The 23,018-nt window shown below is 41.8% G+C and overlaps 1 protein-coding gene across 1 annotated transcript in view; it reads right to left on the bottom strand.

Annotated features, from left to right (window-relative positions):
• The window catches only part of FREM3 (FRAS1 related extracellular matrix 3), a 72,445-nt gene that overhangs the window by 2,358 nt on the left and 47,069 nt on the right, over positions 1–23,018 (bottom strand). Inside the window, exons 7-23 of the mRNA XM_087737871.1 lie at positions 21,431–21,580; positions 19,008–19,217; positions 17,607–17,804; positions 16,793–16,957; positions 15,791–15,973; positions 14,371–14,501; positions 12,545–12,703; positions 11,009–11,312; positions 8,884–9,015; positions 8,289–8,620; positions 6,624–6,816; positions 5,752–5,856; positions 5,369–5,496; positions 4,332–4,466; positions 2,150–2,276; positions 899–1,086; positions 665–811 (exon numbers count right to left, since the gene is read on the bottom strand). Coding sequence (XP_087593997.1) covers positions 665–811; positions 899–1,086; positions 2,150–2,276; positions 4,332–4,466; positions 5,369–5,496; positions 5,752–5,856; positions 6,624–6,816; positions 8,289–8,620; positions 8,884–9,015; positions 11,009–11,312; positions 12,545–12,703; positions 14,371–14,501; positions 15,791–15,973; positions 16,793–16,957; positions 17,607–17,804; positions 19,008–19,217; positions 21,431–21,580 — 2,987 coding nt within the window. The remainder of the gene's footprint in view (positions 1–664; positions 812–898; positions 1,087–2,149; positions 2,277–4,331; positions 4,467–5,368; positions 5,497–5,751; positions 5,857–6,623; positions 6,817–8,288; positions 8,621–8,883; positions 9,016–11,008; positions 11,313–12,544; positions 12,704–14,370; positions 14,502–15,790; positions 15,974–16,792; positions 16,958–17,606; positions 17,805–19,007; positions 19,218–21,430; positions 21,581–23,018) is intronic.

The raw sequence follows: 23,018 nt of genomic DNA, 5'->3' as shown, positions 1-23,018 counted from the left end.
GGTGTCCCAAGTTTGCTGCTAAATACGTCTAATTAAAGTCAACGGCAGAAATAGACACGTGGAGATAGGAGTAATCTTTTAATGCAGACTGCTGAAGTAGGTCAGATAAATAAGAGAGCCTATTTCTTTCTAGTGTTAATGCAGAAAGGCTACTGGATTTACCTAACAAAACACTAGTCTTAATTTTGGCAAGAACACCACCACTTCAGGTGACCAAAAAAAAAGACTTGAGGAATTTGAATTCATCTGACTTAAAGCAGGATGCGTAGTTCTCTCTTTTTTTATTTCGTATCATATCCAAACCAATTACCTTACTCCACCCCCCCTCACCTCCCCCCCCGCCCCAGCTGCAAGAAAATAAAGTCATTTCTTAGTGTTCTCCTATGTAACAAGGCCCCCATGGTAAGCTAAACGAGTGACTTCTGCTCCCAGTCACGGGTGTACATGTCTGCAACAAGAGGAAGGCTGCAGAAGGGTAGTTCAGTGTTACAAAGCAATGCCATCCTTGTTTCTACACTGTTAGGGAGAGGGAATAAAGGAAATGTGTTGCTGAAGTCTGTCGCTGACTAACACAGTGCCCACGATTACCTGCATGCTCTGTTCTCCACCTCAGTCGTCTTTTAGCATGAAAGAATTTCTGTGATACACTTATCAGACAACTTACCTGGAAGAGCGGAGCAGAAGACAGGCTGAAACCATCAGAACCGGGCTGTTTTACTAGAGGAAAAGCATCTGCATGATCAGCTGCTAACGTAGCATGAAACTCCACGTTTCCAAAGGCTCTGGCTTGTGTCTCAGGTTGAGCTTTATCCTAAAGGAAGTAAATTTAGTATTTCCAGATTCACATGGAAATCAGGGATCTAAAAATGCATGCTACCATAACTCTCTGTTTACGTACCAGGATCTTGAATCTGTACAAGAGGGAGGGCGAGTCAGCCAGGCATCCGTATTCCTGATTGCCTGGGCTGTACTTGGGCACGTACCCGTCGGCACCAGTGCAAAGGAACACCTTCTCGATGTTGCAGCTGAAGGAGTCACCGAGATTCTGAACTGGATCCACCATCACTCGGCCATAGATTTCAGATCCTAGTAAAGCAGATGAACACATTTTACATTATACCAGTCAATTTAAAATTATTAAATCAAGTTATTACCAAAGCATTGTTCTTTAAAATTCGCAGGACAGGAATTATCTAGTTTTAAGTGTATTTCCCTTTGCATGTGAAGACGGGATGCTCCATGGCTGTTACTACTAATTTATCAGGGCTTTAGTCTTACTTGCTGTTACAATTTGTACCGACGTGTTTTTTACAGTGCAGCTCTTTTTAAAGCAAGCTCTTCCCTTCTCTTCACTAGAGGGCAACCCATATTCACGTATAAGAAACTACCCAACCTGATAGCATTCTATCAAGCAAAATAAAGTTCTTAACAGGACATCTGGGTTTCAGACTGATAACTCAAATAAGGGACCAAATAAAACCAAAGAACATTCTGGTCCAATACCGCCATTACCAGGAGTTTCCCTGGAACCTGATAACAGCTCCAGTCAGTGAGTGAGTACAGAGTGTGAGAGCACCCGCCCTGGGCCAGAACTCAAAAAAAAAATAAAAAAAAATAAAAAAAAGTCAAGAATGAGTCTGAGCAGCTTGGCTGAAGCCAGCTGCAGGTGTGCACCCAGTCTGCAATTGAGAACAGCTGCATGACCAAGTCAAGGAGCCTCGGGTGTACAAGTATTCAATTCCTGCATTTCTGACTAGAATAACCTAAGCACTGAAATTACGTAGCCCCCTCAAAATGGGGCAAAAAGTTCCAGTGTGGGCAGCTTCAAAGCAAAACAGAATGAGGGGAATACGTGATTATGCAGTAGCTGAGCAAGAGTTTTCAGAACTGCGGTTTCAGATATATGCCCCTATATTCTGCACCTACCTTTAGAATGCTTTTCCTCTCAGAGCCCATAAACAGAACCAAAGCCTGTTTCAATTACGCTAAATTACATCATATTTTAGTGCTTCTGTATTTTACTTTTCTGCAGTGGAAATACATAGACCATGCAGGGGTTATAAAACTAGTAAAACACATATTCAGCTCTTGTTAAAAGTGGTTCTGTTTTAGCTTTCATAATATGTTGAAGGTTCAATTGACTTTTTACCTTTGGTAAAGGCTACGTCAGCTCCTTCTCCAAATCCCATTGATCCATCAGATATCCAAAGCTCCTTTTTGGACAGCAGAAACATTTGAGTATTTAGACTGAACTCTGCTGCCACTGGGTCACTGACCTGTGGGGAAAAATGAAATTAGATGACCAAAAAAATGCCTTGGTTGTAGCTTTACAACGATCATTCTACACCATTGCCACAGTAGCGATGCGCTGGTCAAACCTTTCAGCAGTACGCAGCATTTATAAGAATCCCTCCGACATACATACATGCATAAACCTCCTCTTGTGCTTCTCATCATGATCCACTAAAATACACAACTACAGTGCTTTATTTCAACATTGCCAAGTAAAACAGCAAGAGTTATCTGTTTCCTCAGATACAGGGTAGCAACGTATCCTTTCAGTGACACTTGGGTGTCAAAGTAGTTGGGAGAACAGAGCTGTGGGCAAGAGGTCAATAAAACTAGATCAGGACCAGAACCTAGCTCAGCACCAACTCATTTTCCCTACTCTAAAGAATCCGCACATTCAAAGCAACAAGCACAGGATGGGAAACCTCATCTGCCCCTACTCGCCCCCGGCTACACTGTGCATGTTCCACTTGCGACCTGGAAGCTGCCTGCAATTTGCCCGGAGAAGTAACCTGGCCGATGGCCCACACCCGGAGCCAACACAGGAGTTGCCCTGCAAGTAGGTTAATTCCTCTGGTGCAATGGTAGGTCACTCCCAGTCACCGCCTTTCTGCCTTCCCCACCACAAACACCTCGTGGCTGCAGGAGCCCAGCACGTTTGGACGGAGGAAGCTGGCACCGGGCCACGGGTCTGCGCCTGCCCTGGGACTCCGGCACTCCGGGGTGCTGCGAGAGCCACCACACGTGTAATGGCAGGGAGATGTAGAGGGGAACAGAAGGCAACCGGCTCTCCAACACAGAAATAAGGTCAAGAACTAAACTGTCTCACACCACTATTTAATCTTGTTGACGACAATAAACCCAGCATCTAAGGGTAACAGTCATAAGGATGCGATTATATACACACAAGTGCAAAATTAACTTAATATGCAAATGCCACCACAACTCCAGTTATTTCCCTCCTCATCAAATCATTCTCCTCCTCCTGTGTAGCAGTTATCTCCTGCGCTACAAGCTGGCAGCAGGAAAACTATTGCTGAAGCAGTATCTTTAAATTAAATTCAACACCAATTGTTTGAGCAAACAAGACAGACATTCAGTTAATTTGCATGTAATACAGTCGTCTCCACACTTGCCACACATGCCACGCAACTGGCTAACGAAGCAGAAGGCTAAAGAGCAGCTCTCATGGTCAAAAGGGCTGAACGGCTCTGGCTGACATTGACATGGCCTCTCAGGTATCCAGTACTTTTGGAGGGGGCGGGAAATCAGGTCATTTTTTTATGTACTGACAGAAGGATGCAATGTTATACTAAGAGGTTTTAAAATGTTTGATACGGTCACTGGAAATTAAGCCTCAGATTCAGAACCCTTGCTCTCCAAATGCTATTCAAGTCATTCCTCAAGCTAATTGCAACAGAAAATCCGGTCTTTGTAACAATCTACAATAGTAAGTTACTGCTACTTGGTGCACTGCTTTTTTTTTTTTTTTTTTTTTTTTGCTTTAATATATACAGGAAAATTGTCACAATTGCCACCCTAACCCTGAATTAAGTGTTTCCCACTGCTTGAGAAAAAGACCCTCTTGATACAATTCTGTTACATTGAATCTCAGTTTTAAAAATCAACCTCGGGACTACAAGTTATTTTTGAAAACCATCTCGCTTAGAACTAAAATTCCTTCCCCTTTCAGCCCCCGCCATCCTGAAAAAAAGCAGCAAAGTACTTGGGAATAGGCTGGACTATGACGTAAAGAAATGGAAAAATAAGATTTTAATTACTGAAAAAATGTTGATTTAGTTTGATTTTCTCCCACCTGTGAAGATGAGATCTAGAGCAGGCTACAAGCACTGTAAAACTCCTTCTGAACCCACCTGAAATAATCCATGATTTTCTCTTGACAACTGGTACTGGATGGCCTATGCCAGAACACCTCTTTCAGTGGTTACAGAACACTGGCCTTTCAGCCTGAATTTGCTCTTGGCTTGTTTTGCCCATGAGGCTTCATGGAAAATGTGCAAGTCCTAAGTAAAATGGTGTACCTGTTGGAACCTGACGTCCATATCAAATACAATTGGGTCCCGTGGGTTACAGATGACAGGAAGGGCATATTGCTGACTGGGCGCAGCAGTGCAAGGGATGAATTTCACAGTGTAAGTACCTGAGTAATCTCGTACCTGCAAAAAGATCAGAGAAATGAGCGCTTCTCCACAGCCTCTGAACAATCACTTTCAGCTCACATTGCCCTGAGGTGAAGCTGAATTCCCAGCAGCATCCTAAACACTTTCACAAACTTGGACGTTACTGTTTATGATCGTGGTGCTTTCCCTTATGCAGGAAGCGTGTGCACCAACACCATCAGCACACTTCAGCAGCAAGACACTGACACACGCTGTCTTTCCTCTACTTCTCTGTAACGAGAACTAATACAGAATATCTACTACCAGGCCTTTGAGGGACTGACCTTGCTGCGGTGGTGGTGGAAATGAACATGTCAATGTCCAAATCTAACATACTAAATCTCTCTGAAGAGATGATGATTTTGGCCAGATTTTTAGTGAATGCAAATGGCTCCTTTCCTGTCAGCTCAGCAAGAGCCCAGTAACTGGGCTCTGTCCCTCTCACAGAAGCCAGACACTTTTAAGCAAGCCTCTTCTGCCCTACTAGAGGCACAGGCTTTGGGGCCACAGTAGTTCCCACTGACTCCTGAGCTCAGCAGGAGCTAAGCAGCTTTGCCACGTGTGGGGAGAAATCAAGCCTCTCATAACAGCAGCAGCAACTCCTGGATCACAGTTTCCTGGCAATGCCAAGGGAGATAACGTTAAGGCAAACTCTTCAAGAGAGGCCAGAGCTCCAGCACTGAACGGTGCCGGCTAGCGGGAGCATGGGTTCAGGCCTCGGGACTCAAGCTCCAGGGACACCAGGGACTTCTGACTGTTCATTAGGTAATGAAAACACGTGACTGCATCCAAATAAGTTGATGCTTACTGATCTTATAGTGCTGACAACTGCATGGAAAGTATGCTAAAAACCGTCATTCCCTTTGCTTCCCTAAATTCAAGTCTGAATATAAACTCACAGCAAAGTCAGAGATAAAACTCCACTGCTGCACAGGCTGGTGGAAGGTCGGCTCGCTTCGTAACAGACTGAGTGTAAACGTGAGGCCAGGGTGGTCAGCAGACATCACCATTGATGCCAGAGATGTTCCTGAAAGCATAAAAGGCAAATTATAATTTGCCATAATTAATACTGATGCCTGGCATGGTATAAAATCACTACACAAAAGCAAAGCAGCAAGAGAACGGAAAGAAATTAACTTACACCCCAGAAAGGGAAGCGCCTCGGTTACTTATACTCCTTCTACACTGAGACAGACCCTTTACTGTGATACCTTTGTCCTCTGCCAGACAGACAGCACTACAGATACCCTGGCTAGCACAGGTGGACGGGCTGGGTACGCACCTGGGTGGGACATCACCAGCTGGCCCCAGAAACGAACCTCTGTTCGGAAGTTCACCACTAATCGCCCTTCGTCATTGATCCGCATACTCACAGGATAGAGGGAGCCTAGGGAGGAAAAGCCAAGCATTTTACCACCAACGGTTCCCAAACGCATTTTTAAAGGAAGGCTCTTCATACATTTTCTGCATCTGGAGATCTGAAACACTTTACCGAAACTCTAGTGCTCTTCACAGACATTAGACCCTGTCACATTGATTGTTTTGAGAGAGATCTCCAAACCCACCAACTTCAGAAAAAATGAACTAATTTACACCTGCTAATGGTTCAATCCATTAAGGCAGGGTTTTTTTTCTCCCTTTTGCTGACATAAGACCAGACTCACCTGAAGTATATCCACATAGGCTGATATAAGAGTGCAGGCAGGAGAAAGGAGGAGTCTGGGTCTTTTTGTCACATGGACACCAAGGCTGCTCCCTCCAGTAAGGTCCCTTTTGCAGGCACTTCCCCTGCACAGGGCTGTGTAAGTGCTTCCGTTGCCTTGTGACCGTGTATCAATTCAGCACTGGAGGCTATCTTTCCATAAGAACGTCTGCTTTAGAGTTGGTCTGCGCACTAATTTGTCTCATTTTTAGAGATTAAAAGCAGCATGCAGTTGAGGGAAGATTCAAAACATCTAGTTCAGTAACATACAGCACTGAAAACCAAACATAATTGTCCTTTGGGTGGGTGTTTTAACTGAGGGAGTCAGCATGCTGTTACTGCTTTTGAGAGTCTCAAGGCTAAAAAGCATCAAGGTATTGACCACTCGTCTCCCATCATCAGAACATTGAACAGGATGGAGTTTAGAAATGACAGCATCTGAAACAGCTCACCTTGGAGCTCTGATTCAGGAGGGCCACCTATCCCATCTTTCCACAGGATAGCTGTGTCGTACACAAAGGTGAGTCTCAGTTCAGACTGCAAATCAAAATGTTGCCAGCCACCAATGGCAGCAGGGGAGTGGAAGACATAGGAGACATAGAGAGGCACCCGCAGAGTTACATATGACTGCACCAGATTTAAGACCTGAAAAACATTAAGGTAGCAGGTTACTGCATGCAACCTGAAAAAAACAATTACTTTCATGCCAACTTTGCATTCTCATGAACTGCACTCTTTAAACCTAAGCAAAAAAGCCTGCACAGAAACATTTTACATGTGTTACTGACATCGCTATTATTTCAGGTCCTGCAAATCACCTCACTCGATAGTGTCCTCAAATTTTTGCCAGTTCAACATAACAGGGTTCACACCTCTCCAAAATAAGGACCATCTAAGATTTTGTTTTACCTTGGAATTTAAAAAAAAAAAAAAAAAAAAGCTTTCAAAACAAACTCCATTTGAAATTGAACTCCAAGAGAAATTGAAGGTGGCCTAAATTAAAATTCCAGATGGGAACCACCAGATTCCTTAGGCATTCAGAAATCAAACACAAATTTAGAAATGAGTTCTCTAAAGTAACACCTACCTTTACAATAGATTGAACTCTATGGATTATGGCACCCTGAAACACTGCAATTTAAAACTATCTTCTGAGTTAAGAAGGTCTCTCTCTACCAAGCAACTAACAAGCAACCAGAATGGGTGGCCAAGCAGATGATTAGTAAATAAATCTTCTTTGGCTACTGAGCATCAATTGAGAAGGGAACAGTTGAGCACTTATGGAATGGGAAAGCATCAAGCTGCTGAGCCAAGGCTGATTCAAGGTGAAGTCAGCACAGAGGCTCCACAGCCCCCTGGAATTTCCTCCAGTGTAAGTGCAATTGCTGTAGGGTGCTTGTGCCTTGGGTTATTTTCCAAGTAAATGCAGTGTGCTTGCTGTCAGACACTGCACAGGGGAGCCACCGTGCCTGCTCTTTGATGTAATTCATATCAAAGCCCTGGCACAATGGCTTGTTTTACTCAGGAAAATCATGTGTGTGTTTGTTCCTCATCAACCAAGCTTCTGTTTACAAAATCTCACCCTACTTGACAGCTCTGCCTAAAGCCCAAACACTGTAAGCCTAAATTAGAGCTTCTAATTAAAAAAGCGTTTTGTTTTTTTTTTGTAAAAAAGCATTTTTTTAATGTAGCCTTAGAACACACTTCCAGGGTCAATAACATACTTTACATATATGGTTTACTTCTGTAAGGCAATAAAATTGTAGCCTCTTCTTTGAATATGCTGCTACATGGGCTTTAGGTGATAGCACAAGCACGTACAGAGTTTGGAAAAGCTCTCTGAGTCAGAAAAACTGTTTCTAAAATCCAGACTAGGAGCAACAGCAATGCGGTAAGCTGTGCTCAATTACCGGGAAGATGAATCATGTCTGTGCACAGAAATACAGTGCGAAGGAACAAATCTGTACTTCCAAAACCATTTGTGCTAAGGGAACACATATCAAACTGCCTGCATAGTGACGAAATCCTTCCTCATGCAATCCTTAGTAACACTTTCTGTTGGACTTGTGCTTCCAAAGCCTCTTATCGAGAGAGGAAAGCGCTTCAGTGCCACATACCTGCCCATCTGTGCCAAGGGAGCCACTGCAGTCTGTCAGCAGCTCAGACATATCGTAGTAACTGTTGAACTCCCAAAGGCAAGCCTCTAGGTTGAGGTTCTGGTAGAAACGCAAGGTTTTGGCAGACCGCAGAGCACTGCTGTACTGGTAAGGTGCTGTTTCTCCCATCACTTTGGGGTTCTTAGTTTCCTCTGTAATAAACCCGTGTTTGGTCTGGATCTCATTATAGTCCAGTAGGTTGGAGCACTTGTGGTGTCCCACACGAGTGCCATCTGGGCTAAGTGTTAGCTCAAAGTTGGATAAGGGGCGCGTGGAGATAACCGGCAGCATTCCTAAAACATAAATGTCATATGACCCATTAACATCCTGAATAGAAATAAAGTATTCATTAACTGCTTGTGAACATATTTTTAGAGCTGGAGTCCGGAAACACAGGAGCTAAGGATGCCCAACTTTGCAGTTGGCAAGCTGTTCATTAAACAAGGATTATTCATGGTTCTGCCACAACGCAGCAAGCAACTGTGGAGACAAACCTGTGGGAGAGGAAAAGTCCAAAGCAGTGTGTGTTAATTAACTCTCACCACTTGATGCTTACCATCCATATGGGGCATCGTGACTGTTAGTTGGATCAGATTGCGATGGTCAGGGTCATCTGGACCCATGTAGCGAATTTTAGCTGAGAAAGGTTCTGCTCCTACTGTTCCTGGGATGCGAGGCTGGCAAAGACCTGAGCAAAGGGGAAAGACAGGTTGTGAGATGACTGCTAAACTGTGTCGTATCTGTGTTAAGCAGCTTGGAGATGTCTGTCCACAGAGCTAGGTCAGAAAAATGCAGAAATGTCGACATGCTAATTAGGGAGTTCCTCACAGCTCTGCCCATGCTGCCTGGTCTAACGCCTAGGGCCAAGAAGCCCTTCTCCAGAGAGGCAACAGCACAAGCATGGAAACCCTTCAATGCCCAGCAGCGGCTGAGTAACCTGACCTCTTCCTGATAAGGATTTGTTCTTCCTCCCTAGAAATGGGGAGATGGCAACTTTACACCAGCATTTACCTTGGCAGCCATCACTTACTGAGGTGAAGGGCAGGGTGGTTCACAACCACACCTGAGCTCTTGCCGCAAAAAACAGGCTGCCTGAGGGGGGCCAACATCTTGCAGACAACAGCTAACTAAAATACACAGGGGCAGTTTGTGTCATTCTGCAGGGTCCACTACTTACACCGGAGAGGTATTTCAGGTTCTGTCTTTTTCTGTGTATGATGAGGCAAAGATCATTTCTGATTAAATTACAGAAGGAACTAGCACTTTAGGAGGATAGCGGTAAACCCACAGAGGAGCTATGGTGGATAATGGCCACTGTAGACCTATAAATCTAACACTTAGGAGCCTGAGGGAACCTTGAAAACTTCACCTAACTTCCTAACGATGGAAAGTCTCAAGGGAGCTACTTTTCAGCCACTGAGCCTGAGCACAACTGACTAAAACCTTGATGGATTTCAGTCTGGATTACATGCGCAAAAGCTTCCCTTCCTTCCCCAACTTGTGATCTTAACAGAAAACACTGCCTCTGTTCACAAGCCTTGTCTTGTTTTTTTGGCAGGCCGCTGACACTACAACAGGACCATCACTAATACCCTGGTAACACAAAACTTTTCCAGTTCTTCCCACATAGTTCAATGCTGCCCAGGGGTTTTGCACTGTGGCTGGAGGAGATGGAGGTGGAGGACTCCATGTAGCAGAGGAGATGTAGCAGAAGGACTGAACTGCAGAGAACAGAGAGCTGAGGAAGCACAGCATGACCCACTTGCATAGTCGGTGAGCTAGTGCTTCTCTCACCCAGTGAGTATTTAATTATAGAGCCTAAATGAAACATTTTAGTATAAAGAGACAGAGTCGCCCCCTAGCACGCAACATTTTGGCCCCTTGAATCCCAAGATGCAGTAAAGTCAAGCTCCTGCTTTAATTTGGGCAGAGTAGGACTTTAAAGTAACTCCCAAGTAACTGTTCTAGTCACTAACTGATTGAGCAAAAAGATGCATTTTCCTCATCTGAATTTCTGAGAAAAGGCAACAGATTAGTCATACACATCCAGATATGGATCACAGTTAAGAAACTTGAGGGATGTGGGCTAAATCCAAAATTAGCACGTCCCCTTACCTTCTGATGCATAGCCTCAGCAGAGTTATGCATGCAGTGCTGCAATATCTGAATTTCCACATGCATTTCATGCCCCCACCCTTTTCCAGCACCTGTATTTTAACTGTCTTTAGTCTGCAAGTCTTAAGACAACATCAAATTCAGTACACCTACAACCTGCTCTCAGTGTCAGTAGCTCTGTTGTTTAAACTAAACACACATGGAAATAGAGGTGTATTTGAAATATGTATATTGAGAAAAGCAAAGGACCCAAGACTGGGGAAATCAAATTCTGCTCTGCTCACTAGTCAAATTAGGTGTAAAAAAATCATTATCACCATACACCCACCAGTCTTTTACATATGACCTATGATGGGCCCAAACTCTTGAAATACTAGAGCTGATGAGACGATTACAAGATGCTTTTGCCTTTCGCTAGAACAGTCCCATGCGTGTATGAAAAAAAATTAACATATGAGCACTACGCCCTAAAACAAAACACCCCACAGCAGACCGCCATCAGCTGCAAACACTACCTCATTTTTTCCCAAGAAAGGCTACCTAATTCCCCATCATTAACAACTTACCTTCCTCTCTGTTTACTGTATATATTGGACTTAGCAGCTCCAGACCTGCATCACCATTGGCATTCACAGCTCGAGCTGCACACTGAAGCCTGGAGCCTGCTTGGAAGTATACAGAGTCCAGGGAGATGGATTTGGTGCTGGTAAAAAAAGTGTCGGAGTCCACTTCCCTCATCGGGCTGGTGACACCATCACTCCCACTTGGAGCGCTGACAAGCCAGCGGTACAGGGTCAGAGTATCATTGATGTTTTCCATGGCGCAGATGGATCCCGTTTTGTCGTAGTCTGAATACTTGGGATTGCATGCCTATGGGTTGGCATTTACATAAAATAGAGGGCGTTATCTGTTCTTACCTACGCCTGCTCCAGGCAAGCAAACTGTTCAGTATTATTCTAACAGTACTCTGCTTATTACTAAATCAGCAAAATAAGACCTTTATGCAGGCACACTATCTTCCCCTAACTGAGGGGATATGAATGAATGCCATGGGGCTTTTTTAATTAAAAATAAGAACAAACAAACAAAAACCAAACCCCAGATAGTAGTGAGTTGTTGTTACACTTCATGTTTCACCTCTGACCATGCAAACCTGGAAAATGCCAGTGCTGACTCCAAAAGCTGAACTCTCAAGTCAGTTCTCCCAAATTCAGACACCCTAGCTTGAAAGATCCCCACTCTAATACACTGGAAACTGTTAGAAACATAAAATGAACGGCCTGAATTCACACATCCCTGGCAAAGACCTGCCAAGTTACAACTGCACCCTCCCCAGCAGTCTGCTGCTGCTCCCACAACAGAATCAAACAGGAGGGAAGACACATGTGTACTTTTTGCTAGTGCAAAATTCAGCTTTTTTTTTTCTTTTTCTCCTCAAAATCATCCTTGATCAACAGTTTAAAACACCTGACTTTACACAGAAGCAGCAGGCACACAAGTACAGGTCCCTCTGCCAGCTCTATCTGGGAGAGCAGTCTCCTGCAGATGGGACAGATGGCTGATACCAGAGGCTGTTCAGTCCACTTTGATAAAATGTGCTCAGCTGCTCATGGCACAGCTCTGCTCACAAAGCCCAGGATGTGAACTGTTTCTGGAAAGCTCTGTATGGCCCAGCCACAGACCTTTTTTTTGGGCAGCACTTATCTCCTCCTCACCTTCCTGCCGGCTCAGCTTTAGGTTTAGAAATAGCTTTAGGTTTAGAAATCTCTATTTTTCTGGCCCTAATTCTACGTGTCCCAGCCATCCCCAAGAACTAGTTATTAGTTTGACAGCACAGCCCAGTACCAAAGCCTATTTAGGTCAGCAAGAAACACTCACTGCAGAAAGAGTTGTCACAGGTTAGGGGTGTTAGTGACCCTCTCTTGGAAGCTCTCGTTCTCTGACTTTGGTCAGCAGAAAGACTTATGCAAGTGCCTCTGACACAGTAACAGCCTGCTGCTTTTAGTTGTCATTTTCCAGAACTGAATACTTTTTCAATTTTTTACATGGTCCAGAGCACAGAGTGAGTACGTTGGACAAAAGCATGCAGAAACAAGCCTTACCGTTACACAGACAACAGGATAGCCAGTTGGAGGGTGTGGATTCTCTTTGCTTTTAGCAGTGTCGTCATACATCAGAAGTGAGACAACCTGGGGCACAGCTGGAAACATCACATCTGCAACACTGTCCATTTCTTCAATGTACACAATGGCTTTACTCATCTGAGTTGAGCGAGAGAAAAGGTTATGTATACCGCTGACAATAAGGAATGGAGGGAGAAGGAGAAGTAGTGCCTGCAACTTAATTTCTGCCACCAAGCTCATTCTGGTTTTACCTGGCATTCTTTGATAAAATGGTGACTTGTATTACAGAAAATTCACTCCGCAGTGGTTTTTAAAGATTTTCCACTTAAAACCTGTTCACCAGCAGCTAGCTAAAAATTCAGGAAGAACTGATTCCCCAAACACGAGGAAAAGGGAAATAAAAATATTCCAATTTTTGTTTACCAAAAAAACCCGTAGCCTTGGCAAACAGTCAAACACCCACCCAGATGCTCACTCACTCCCCATCTTCAGTGTGGCAGGAGGAGAAAATAGAATGAGAAAGCTCATGGGTCCAGCTAAAGACAGGGAGATTGCTTACTACTTACTCTAATGGGCAAAACACACTCAACTTGGGGAAAATGAATTGAATTTATTGCCAATTAAAATAGATTTGGGTAGTAGGAAATAAAGACAAATTTTAAAATACCACCTCTCCTCTTCATTTTCCCGTGTTCAACTTCACTCCTGACTCATCTACCCCCAACTAAACCTTGCGACAAACATAAAATATAAAAACAAACCCCCAAATTCTGCTAAACTACTTCCAGAGACCATGTAGTAGCTTCAGCGTACACATCAATTTGATCTCACCTGACAGCCAGTTTGGGCTTTTACCAACTGAAGTATAAAGACTGTGTGTTAACTTTAGATCCTCTGTTTTTAAAATAGTGGCCTACAAATTTATCAAGGTATAATATACACGATGTAACAGATCCCAGGGCCACAGTTTCTCTGCACGTAGTCATTTACTGTATATAGTATTGAAGTAAGAAGCTGCTAGTGTTTGAGACAACTTAGGTCTTAATTATAACCCAAAATGGCAGGCGGTGCTCTTCAGAACTGTAGTAGCTCTAACACTTGCTGTGCTCTCCTCTGCTTCATCAAAATAAAGAAAGAAACGGGAGACAAATCTACGCTCATCTGTCCCCATTCGTGCCTTCCTCCCTGCCCACAGACCTCCTACCATGGGAACGGGTGAGAAGGCCTCACGAGGCTGCACTTGGGCACATGAAGTGATGCAGAGCACTGATCAGAGCACCCCAGCATGGCTGCAGCTGCTGCTGCTGCCACATCTCTCCACACGTTTAGAGAGGGACCAACGCAGTCTCTCTGTCATACTGGGTCTCTAGCAGCCAGAGACACTATTAATACAAACAAAACCTGCCAATCACAGCTTCTTGCTTTCTTTTTTTATATTTTTAAATCTTTTGATGTAGTGGGAAAAGTCAGAAGAGGTTTCTACAAGTCAGTCAGTGCACTATACTCTCCTAAGATGTATACCAATAACTTGGAAAGAATGAGAGAGGTCTCCACTGCCAAACTCTCTATGAAGCATATAGCGGGTCATATACAGAATTTGTAATTCAGTGCTTCTAGACTTTGTTCAAAGTGTGCGGATTTACAGCTAATTTATACCAGTATTTAGACAGGCATGCACCAAACTAACCACAGGAGCCTATGAATACCAGGCTGTCATGCACGCTGTGAGGTTTTTTCAGATGTTTTTATATAAATAAAAAAAAAAATCATTACAAATGGCAACTTTTGTTGTCAACAGTGGTTACCTGTGTCTCTGCTACCATGTTTTCATCCGCTTTCAGGTAGACAGTAAAGGCTTCTCTCATTTCTCTTATGCCATCATACAGAATCTCTACTTCAACAAAATGCTCCATTTCTCCTTCTCTGAATTCAATATCTGATTAACAACAAACAAACAACAAATTAAAGAAAAATCAAGATAATTGCTTTCTTTGTCCATTGTGTTCAAGTAACATATTCTGTATTCTGTTGCAATAACATGTTTTTGCTCTAAGTAAAATGTACTAGTAGACTGAGCTGCTAGCATCTGTTCTGCAGCATAATGACCAAGTAAACCTAACTCACTTTTGCTGGACAGAAAAAATAAATACAGTTGATATTGATAACTTGTTGGAAGACTTAAAATAATATAAAAACATAATATCCAATATCCTGACATAATTTTGCACCAAGCCAACTAGCTTTCTTCCAAACAATTCCTGGACACAGTTCAGAATTAGTGTGGGCCTGAGAGGCACTTTTCATGCAGAAATCCTGCTTCAGTGGCAAAGAAACTTCAACAGAGTGGGTCTACATGCCAAGGAATGGTCCCAGGTACATTATTATACCAGTATGGATACTGTCTCAGGCTCCATTTGCAGTGCATATTTAAGCAGGATCCAAACCACTGCACTTCGAACTGAAAAGTCAACATACTTGGTTTTAGGTCTTTAGGACACATGTTCACCTACATGAAACCTCAAGACAAGAACAGTCTCTTAGAAATAGGCATCTGTGGTCCTTCCTCCAGAAACCAAGTGGGAACTGTTATTTCTTGCTAAAAGTCAGGAGGAAGTGGTACCCATTTTTCTGATGCTAGCTCTTAGTCAATAGCACAAATACTCAAGAAATGAGAGACTTTGCGTGTTCATTTCAGTCTAACTGTATTCAAGGTCATACCTCCCCAGGAGACACTGTAGAAGAGTTACTCCTCTAGGGAGTTTGCATAACCACCAGGCTATAACTGTTCCTGTGAGGGTGACACGCCATCAAAACCATGTCACTGTAAGGAAAACAAAATCCAAATGCAGTGGGTCACAGAAAGAGAATATGGGTCTGTAACTTTGAGGTTTGAACTCTTTCCTGGGAGAGAGGGGACCTGGGTGCCAGCTCCCAGGAGTGGGCTTTTCTATGAAAAGCACCCCGGGACCACTGGCAACTCCTTACTGTAAGTGCTTAGGGCAGATCCACATGTCCCACAATTAACTTGGAGAAAAAACAAAAATAGACAATACTCAAATCTCCCATTCCAAAACACACAGAACGAAGCAGGAAGTCCTAGTCTAAAGTACAGCACTTACCATTTGGTTATCAAAACAAGACTCCAGCTCCCTGTCCAGCATTCATTTTCAGGAAGGCACTTTCCAAACTAATGTTTCCAATCCCCACACCCAATGAAGCCCTTACCTTCTGACATTGGATTGTAGTCCTCCCCTGAGGTGGCTGAGCCATCCTTAGTGTGCACTCTGACAACAGATACTTTGGAGCTATCACCGAGGCGTAGAACATAGATTCTTACTAGTGCAATTTCTCCAGGTTCCTGAGGCTCCTGAATGCTGTGTTTTACTTCAGAGAATTTAATCACTGGTTCTAGATGAGAAAAAAAAACAAAACCAAACCAAAACAGGACAAAAACCTGAACATAAAAAAAAAATTTACTGATGTTAACTAGAACAAGTGCAAATACCTTATCTGAGAGTGAACAGTCCAAAGGAAATGAGAAGGTCATAACAAACCTGAAAATTCAAAGTGATTGTCTGGCTATCAATTTATTTGCCTTATTGATTGTTGTCTAGAACGCTTGAATTGAAACGTTTTGGAAACTGTAATTCAGATAGAAGTTTGTAGCTATTATTAAAAGAATACCTGGTCCCCTGGTGTTTGCTTTAGTGAAGTCTAGAGTGGAATATTTAGAGATAAAATATGTTTAGCTTTTGAAGAAAGCAGTTACTTCTATAAGTTATTTACTCTAATACCTTGCCAAAGGTATGGGATAAATCTGATTTTCTTAAATGACTCTCTACAACTTGCAAGGAGTCCATTTTATAGCATTAACAATTATATATATATTTTTTTTTGTGTGTGAATTTGACCCAAGGCACGCATGATTCTTTCAACTTAGTCAAATTTATGATACTCTTATGAAAGCAACACATATAGAGCAATAAATGGAATAGAAATAAACAAGAGAATTTCTCTTCCCATTATCCCACAAAAGGCAGAGCCAGTGATGCATTCAGAATAGATTAAAAGGGTGTAAAATCAACACATAAAAATAAAATACTTCACAGTTTTTGAAAAACTTGGTACTGGGGACTTTGAAAACTGTTGAACCAAACACTGCATGGAATTAGTCCCATGTTCCCATTTGCAGCTACCTGTATAATCAACAATTAACATAAAACTTACTGTCTTCTTCATCCTTAATCTTGATCACCGTCTCTTTCTGATCCCCAATGGAAGCACTGAACGTGGAATCACTTTTTGGTGTTCCAAGCACCAATCTGAATTCCTCTTCCTCCTCGTAAATTACATCATCCTCCAGAGTTACCACACAGGGCTTCTCAGTTTCTCCTGCAGAAAGGTATGAAGCAAGAACAAGACATTATCTTCATAGGAGTACAAAAGACCAGGATAAAAACAAAACAAAACAAAACAAAACAAAACAAAACAAAACAAAACAAAACAAAACAAAACAAAACAAAACCCCCACACTTTCTCAGGCTTGCCATAGAACATGGAAGCAGAGACTAGCGCTGACTGGCACACTTCATTTTTTTGTTGTGTTTGAGTCAGTCTCTGCTAAGGAAAAATCTCATGACTCTGCCACAATGGGAACTAAGCAGCAACCCTTGCAGCATTCAGCAGGGTGTTGTATGGCAAGGAACCTGCTGCTCTGATTCTCCTCTGCTCAAGGCACTGCATCAGTATTATTCCTGCTTATTCTCATGAACAAGTGCTATGCTCAAAAGTGTAGCAGAGGATGTTCAATATTACTGAATTCTTTATTATCCAACTTCAGCCATAATCACCTTTGAAAATGCTGCTGTCACAGTCATAAAACTATTTGTTAAATAGTCCTGTGCCACGTTCTTCATCCACAGAAGCTCAACTGGCATAACAACTCCCAGAATGTCCTGGCGGTCTAGTTCCTATTTACCATCAGATTACTTGTTAGACAAAAGTAACACATTATTTTCTAATTCCAATGGGAAAAACTTACCTGGGAGAAACACCACTACAGAATCACCTGTATTTGGCCTCTCCTTGTAGTCCATCATAACTTGGGCAGAACCCTGGCGAGTATAGCAACACACTGTGGATTTATGGCTAATGTCACCGCTTCGATAAATGAGGGCCACCAGCTGTTCATCTTTTTCATTTGCCACGTACATTGGTTCTTTGAACTGGACTTTGGGTACTGACAACAGAACATGTTACACAAGTTGAAAAGAACCCTCGCACATGGGCAGAAAATATTAATCACATTCCTTGATTAAAAAAAAAAAAGGTAATTTTCTTTAACTTAGCATTTTATTTGCTAACCTTTTACAGTAAACTGAAGAAGGTTCAGATTTACACATGCTTTTTAAACACAGATTTTGAATCTAGATGAATTCAAATACTATCTTGGTCTACAGCAACTAATTGCCAACTTTGTACTAATTCTGTCACCAGTCTTCTCACAGTAGCTAAGACTTGGTGATTTTTTTTTCAAAACAGCATTTGAGCCACTTCAGAGCTGTGGGATTATTTTCTATAAAGCAGTCTCTTTTACCTTTGATGCAGAGAGGAAGTAGATGCGCGATACCACAAGGGCAAAAAAGGGTGATGACCACAATTCTATCTCCGCTGAAGTCAGTATCACACTTTGCACTGACTTCAACAAGTGAATATTTCAGAGTGGAACTGTAACTGCTCTTCAGAGTTCTGTCTGAGAACGAGCTTTCTAAAACATAGCTTCTTTAAGTCTTTGAAATGCAGTGAATTTGCAGAAACCTGAGACTGCTGAGAGCCAGCTTGGTTTATTTAGGAAGTGCTGGAGAACCTGTAAATGGGCTACGCTGAGTGTTGTTTACTTTTAAAGTTTTACACCTACCTTTTTTTTTTTCCCCTTAGTGCTCCCCTCGAAGAGACAATACAGTTACAGCTTCATGTAACAGCAATCTGCATAATTATTTGAGAAACTTGGCTCCCTACAATTTTTGGTGTTCAAGTAACTATTAGGGGGAAAAAAGTTTAATCCCTAAGGTTCTCTACTTTCAAAATGAATATTCATTCAAACAAATAGCCTTAATGCACCAGGCATAAACAAATGTACTTTTAGCTCATGGCACAGTTCCACTATTATGTTAACTTGTCCAAAACAGTACCTTCAAGTACATAATGAGAAGGAAGACAAGCCAGAGTAAAGAACCTGCACTATAGCCCCATGTTCCAACTTCAGATGTAGCATACAGCTGTTAATCTTGATAAGGTAGTTGGGGTAAATGATAGATCACAGCACTTACGCACATAGTAATTTATGCTACTGCGACAAGAGCTCTTCCACCTTCTAAGTGTACTTAAAACACTAAAAGGAAAAACCCTTGGAAAAACTCTCCCCCACCCCCTTTATACTTACAGTCAGTGACAGTGTCGTTGATAATGACAGTAGTTTTGCTAGGCTTTCCAAGTGCTGCATTCACGGGCATGCAGAGAACTAGTTCAAACTTCTCCAGACCTTCCAGCATAGGCTGGCCCAAATCATCAAGGATGATCACTCGAAACACTTGCATGTTGACTCCTGGTGTAAAATCCAGGTTATGGCTGATGCCCACATAATCAACTCCAGCTGTTTGGGAAGCAACAAGACTTGTTTGGTCAGTTACTACTATATGTTAACAATCACTTGTACATTTGTGAAATGTGTTTGCAGCTGTTTCTGTTGCTGGACTGAAGAAAATTTAATTTAGATTTTTGTCACGTGCAAATCAATTTGGGAACGATGAACATACAGTGCAACACACACACAAATAAGTATCTCGATCATCATTTACTCTTTATGCTATCAGCACAATTAAAACTTGTTTATGATCCCTTAAACTGCAGAGTAACGGGCTACAGCCTCAACAACACACAACAGACCTGATGTCCACAGCAATTTAACCCTTTTGCTCAACTCTGGACTACATGCATGAGGTTTTACTTGGCTGTTTACCTGTAAAGGAGCAGATGCCTGTCCCAGAATAATGCCAGCTGTACCCTAAGAAAAAAATGTCTTGCACTAGGCTACATCACTGAGCTTGAAAATAACGCTGTTACCACTGTCTCAACCCTAAAAGAAGCAGGCAGGCTGAGTGCAGGTGAAAACACCTAGAATGACTTTTTTGTGTGTGTATGAGACTATTAAATCTAAACTGGAAGATGTAAAATGACTTCACTTCTTCCTTCTGCTTGTGTCCCATTGTTTTACTAAGATTCTGACTATTTCCATAATTTTGTATTCTTTTTAACCAGAGTGTTCCTTCCTATCCCCTTTTAAACGTTCTACTTGTTGCCTGTAATGACAGCAATTCTTTCCCTTCTTTGTCACAGTATGTTGAAGTTGACATACTTAAAAGCAACTGTGCCTTTTTCTTTCACACATCATTATGCAGCCTCTGGACTGGAGGCAGGGAACACTTACCTGCACAAGAGCTGACCGCCCTGGTTGGCTCTGTGCATCATGAAGAACTACAATTCTTGCACAGGTTTTGTTCTTTCCTTAATCAAATACTGTGTGCACAGGCATTTCATATACAACCGTATTAATATTTTTTGTATGAAAAACCTCTATAAATACTTGAAACTAGGATAAGATTTTGTGAAAAGAATTTTTTTCCAAATCTCATAGCTAGGCTTTGGCAGAAGTGATTTTTTTAAAAAAACCCTACGAATACAAGATTAGAAATGCAACACTACTTCACTACTTTATACACAACACAGAAAATCCTGTAGGACCCAATCATATTTCTTTACCTGAATAGTGAGTCTTCACATATTCATCAGATAGATTGTGTATTTTGCTAACCACTTCTCCGTTCTTCGGTAACTGTAGTCAAATTCTATTTCCATATATGTTCCTTCAATCATACATGCTGCATTACTAGTTGCTATAACTCTTTGTTATTTTTGTAGCAAATCTGATTATGTATCACACACATGCTAAAAAATACAATTTTGCTTTCAGCTTGATTAGTATGAAAATTTCTGACGCCTTATCTGTCTCTTGCCAGTGTGTCATCAATTTGTTGGGCTGAACGGGGAAATTCTCATGAATACAACTGATTTCCTTGACACCCAGCAGATGTAACTGCTCCTTAAGATTAATTTAGCAGCTAGCAAGTCAAGCAACATATTTAAACAGCATTGCAAAATTTTGGCCAGCCTAAGTATTCCCAAAGTCTGACAGGGAAAATGACTTTTCGCTGGGACTGAGAAATAAAACCAGGGTTTTACAGAGACAGTCACCAGATTGGGGGTATTTTGGGTCAGTGTTGGACAGAGAAAATCCTTGGAGGTCACACTGGTGGTGCCTTCCAGAATTTCTCTCTACAGTAACTGAGAGACCCTAAAATCTCAGATGCACCAGCTCTCATAGATAAATAAAGCTTCCTTGGCTAATGTACTGACAGCATCACTTCAGGGCAACAGCAGATTTATGCTGTAAATTCAGTTTTATTCCAGGGAAACACAGTACTATAAAGACAATGCTCTCTTCTTCACTCCAACTGTTTCTCCCAATGTCTGCCATCAGTTAAGGTGCGCGTAAATTAACAATCATTTCATTCACATTTGTTCTGCAGTCTCCGTCAGAAAGTCAGTGAGCTTAGCCAAGCTGTCCTTGCCACACACAACTGGGACACAACTATGTTTTCTACCTGATAAATCCACGTCTGATGTCTTTTACTTAACTTTTCCACCCCATATATACGCTGAAGGTAAATAAGAGTGAATGCCAGATATCCCATTTCCATGCTCACATACTCTAAAGCAACCTGAGTGACATTTCTATGAGTAACTCACCCTCTGCTGACACTGGTTCTGTTTTTCTGGAACGCACCGTGACAGAAGCTGCTTTGGACAGATCTGTTCCAGTCCTCCAGACACGAATCTCCACGTAACCAGCACTTTCATCCACTCGATATTCAGTGTTACCAAAGTACAAAGCAGGCTCTAAATACAGAGAGAAAAGCATATATTTTTGAAAGAGCCTCTTTTGGCTTGCTCTTGTGCACGTGTATATTTAGTGCTCAAACTCTCCAGTCTGACTTTTATTATGTTAACAGCTGCAAAAAAAAAAAACAAACCAAAAAACCAACAAAACAAAAAACACCAAACAAAAAACCAAACCATTACTAATTTCCCCTGCAAATCCCAGTAATATCTACTGTCCACTTCCATAAATATTATTATGCACCTGCCTACCACTTCATGTAAGGCTTTTTTTATCCTTTAAAAAACAAACTAAACACTCCTTGATTTAAGTAAATGAAGTGTTATATCTATATATTTTTTATCTTATCTGCAGCTGACAGAGATCTTCCACAGCCAGCTGTTTAGCTTACTGGCTGTTTACCTTACCATCTGAAGTAAAACAGCCATTTCAGAAATTGTAGACTATGTAGCATAACACAGACATAAGACACGGGATAGTTCTTCCATTATATTTTTGTTATGCAAACCAAAGCAGAAACTTTTTTTGAAATTTACTATTGAAGGAAATATATACCTAAATACACCTTCCCCCCTCCCTAAAAGACCAAGGCAGTTTGCAGGATTTCAAGAGTTTAGACTTTTTTTTTGTTTTAAATTGTTTTCAAAACAAACATTTGACAGGGATGTGGCAGATTAAAGGGTTACAAGCTGGTTTTTCTCTTCAGTGTGGTAAACTGACTTTAGTTATTCATAGGGAACACAAAAAGTTGCACAATCCAGGTCATGGAAAAGGTCAATATTAAATTGGGTTTAAGCAGACTCTGCTGTTTAGCATAAGAGATCAAACATCACAAGACTGTCTCAAACTAGCGCCAATTTAGCCGCCTTTCTGATTACCCATCAAGAAGAATGAAGAAGCACACACTGGAGACACGTTATACCTGCTGCTTTTACATAGTAATGGATAGAATCTGGTAAATTCAATACATGGCCTCCTTTACTTTTGTCACCTAAACAATAGTAGGCTTTATCTTGCTATCAGTATTAATAGAGTCTGACACATTTTTCCTGTGTTGCATATTACTGCTAATCTGTATTAACACAATGTAGACAATCTCTCCAATACCACAGAAACATTATTTTAGCACAATAGCCAGTATCTTCTTTAGTAGAACCACGCAGTTGCACAAAGCCTGGCGCTCATCTAATATGCTGCATTTCTATTGTACCTCTTGGGGAAATTCAAAGAACTCTGAAAAGCTTTAGAAGACGTGATTGTTGTCTCCTACAGCTGGGGAAATGGAAGCTTAGAGTAAAACACTATGGTCCATAAAGAGTTTTTAATTTTTGGCTACCTGGTGTTTTCCAGAGCTCAGTTTGTTACTGAGCTTAAAGCCAGTTTTACAGAAGGGACAGACAGTTTCAAATGACTCAATGTGCCAAGTAGAGCACAGAA

Source organism: Nipponia nippon, unplaced genomic scaffold (assembly GCF_047370975.1).
Source record: "Nipponia nippon isolate SJK-2023a ecotype South Korea unplaced genomic scaffold, ASM4737097v1 scaffold_6, whole genome shotgun sequence".
Classification (NCBI taxonomy): domain Eukaryota; kingdom Metazoa; phylum Chordata; class Aves; order Pelecaniformes; family Threskiornithidae; genus Nipponia; species Nipponia nippon.
This window is presented reverse-complemented; position numbering and strand designations above follow the sequence as displayed.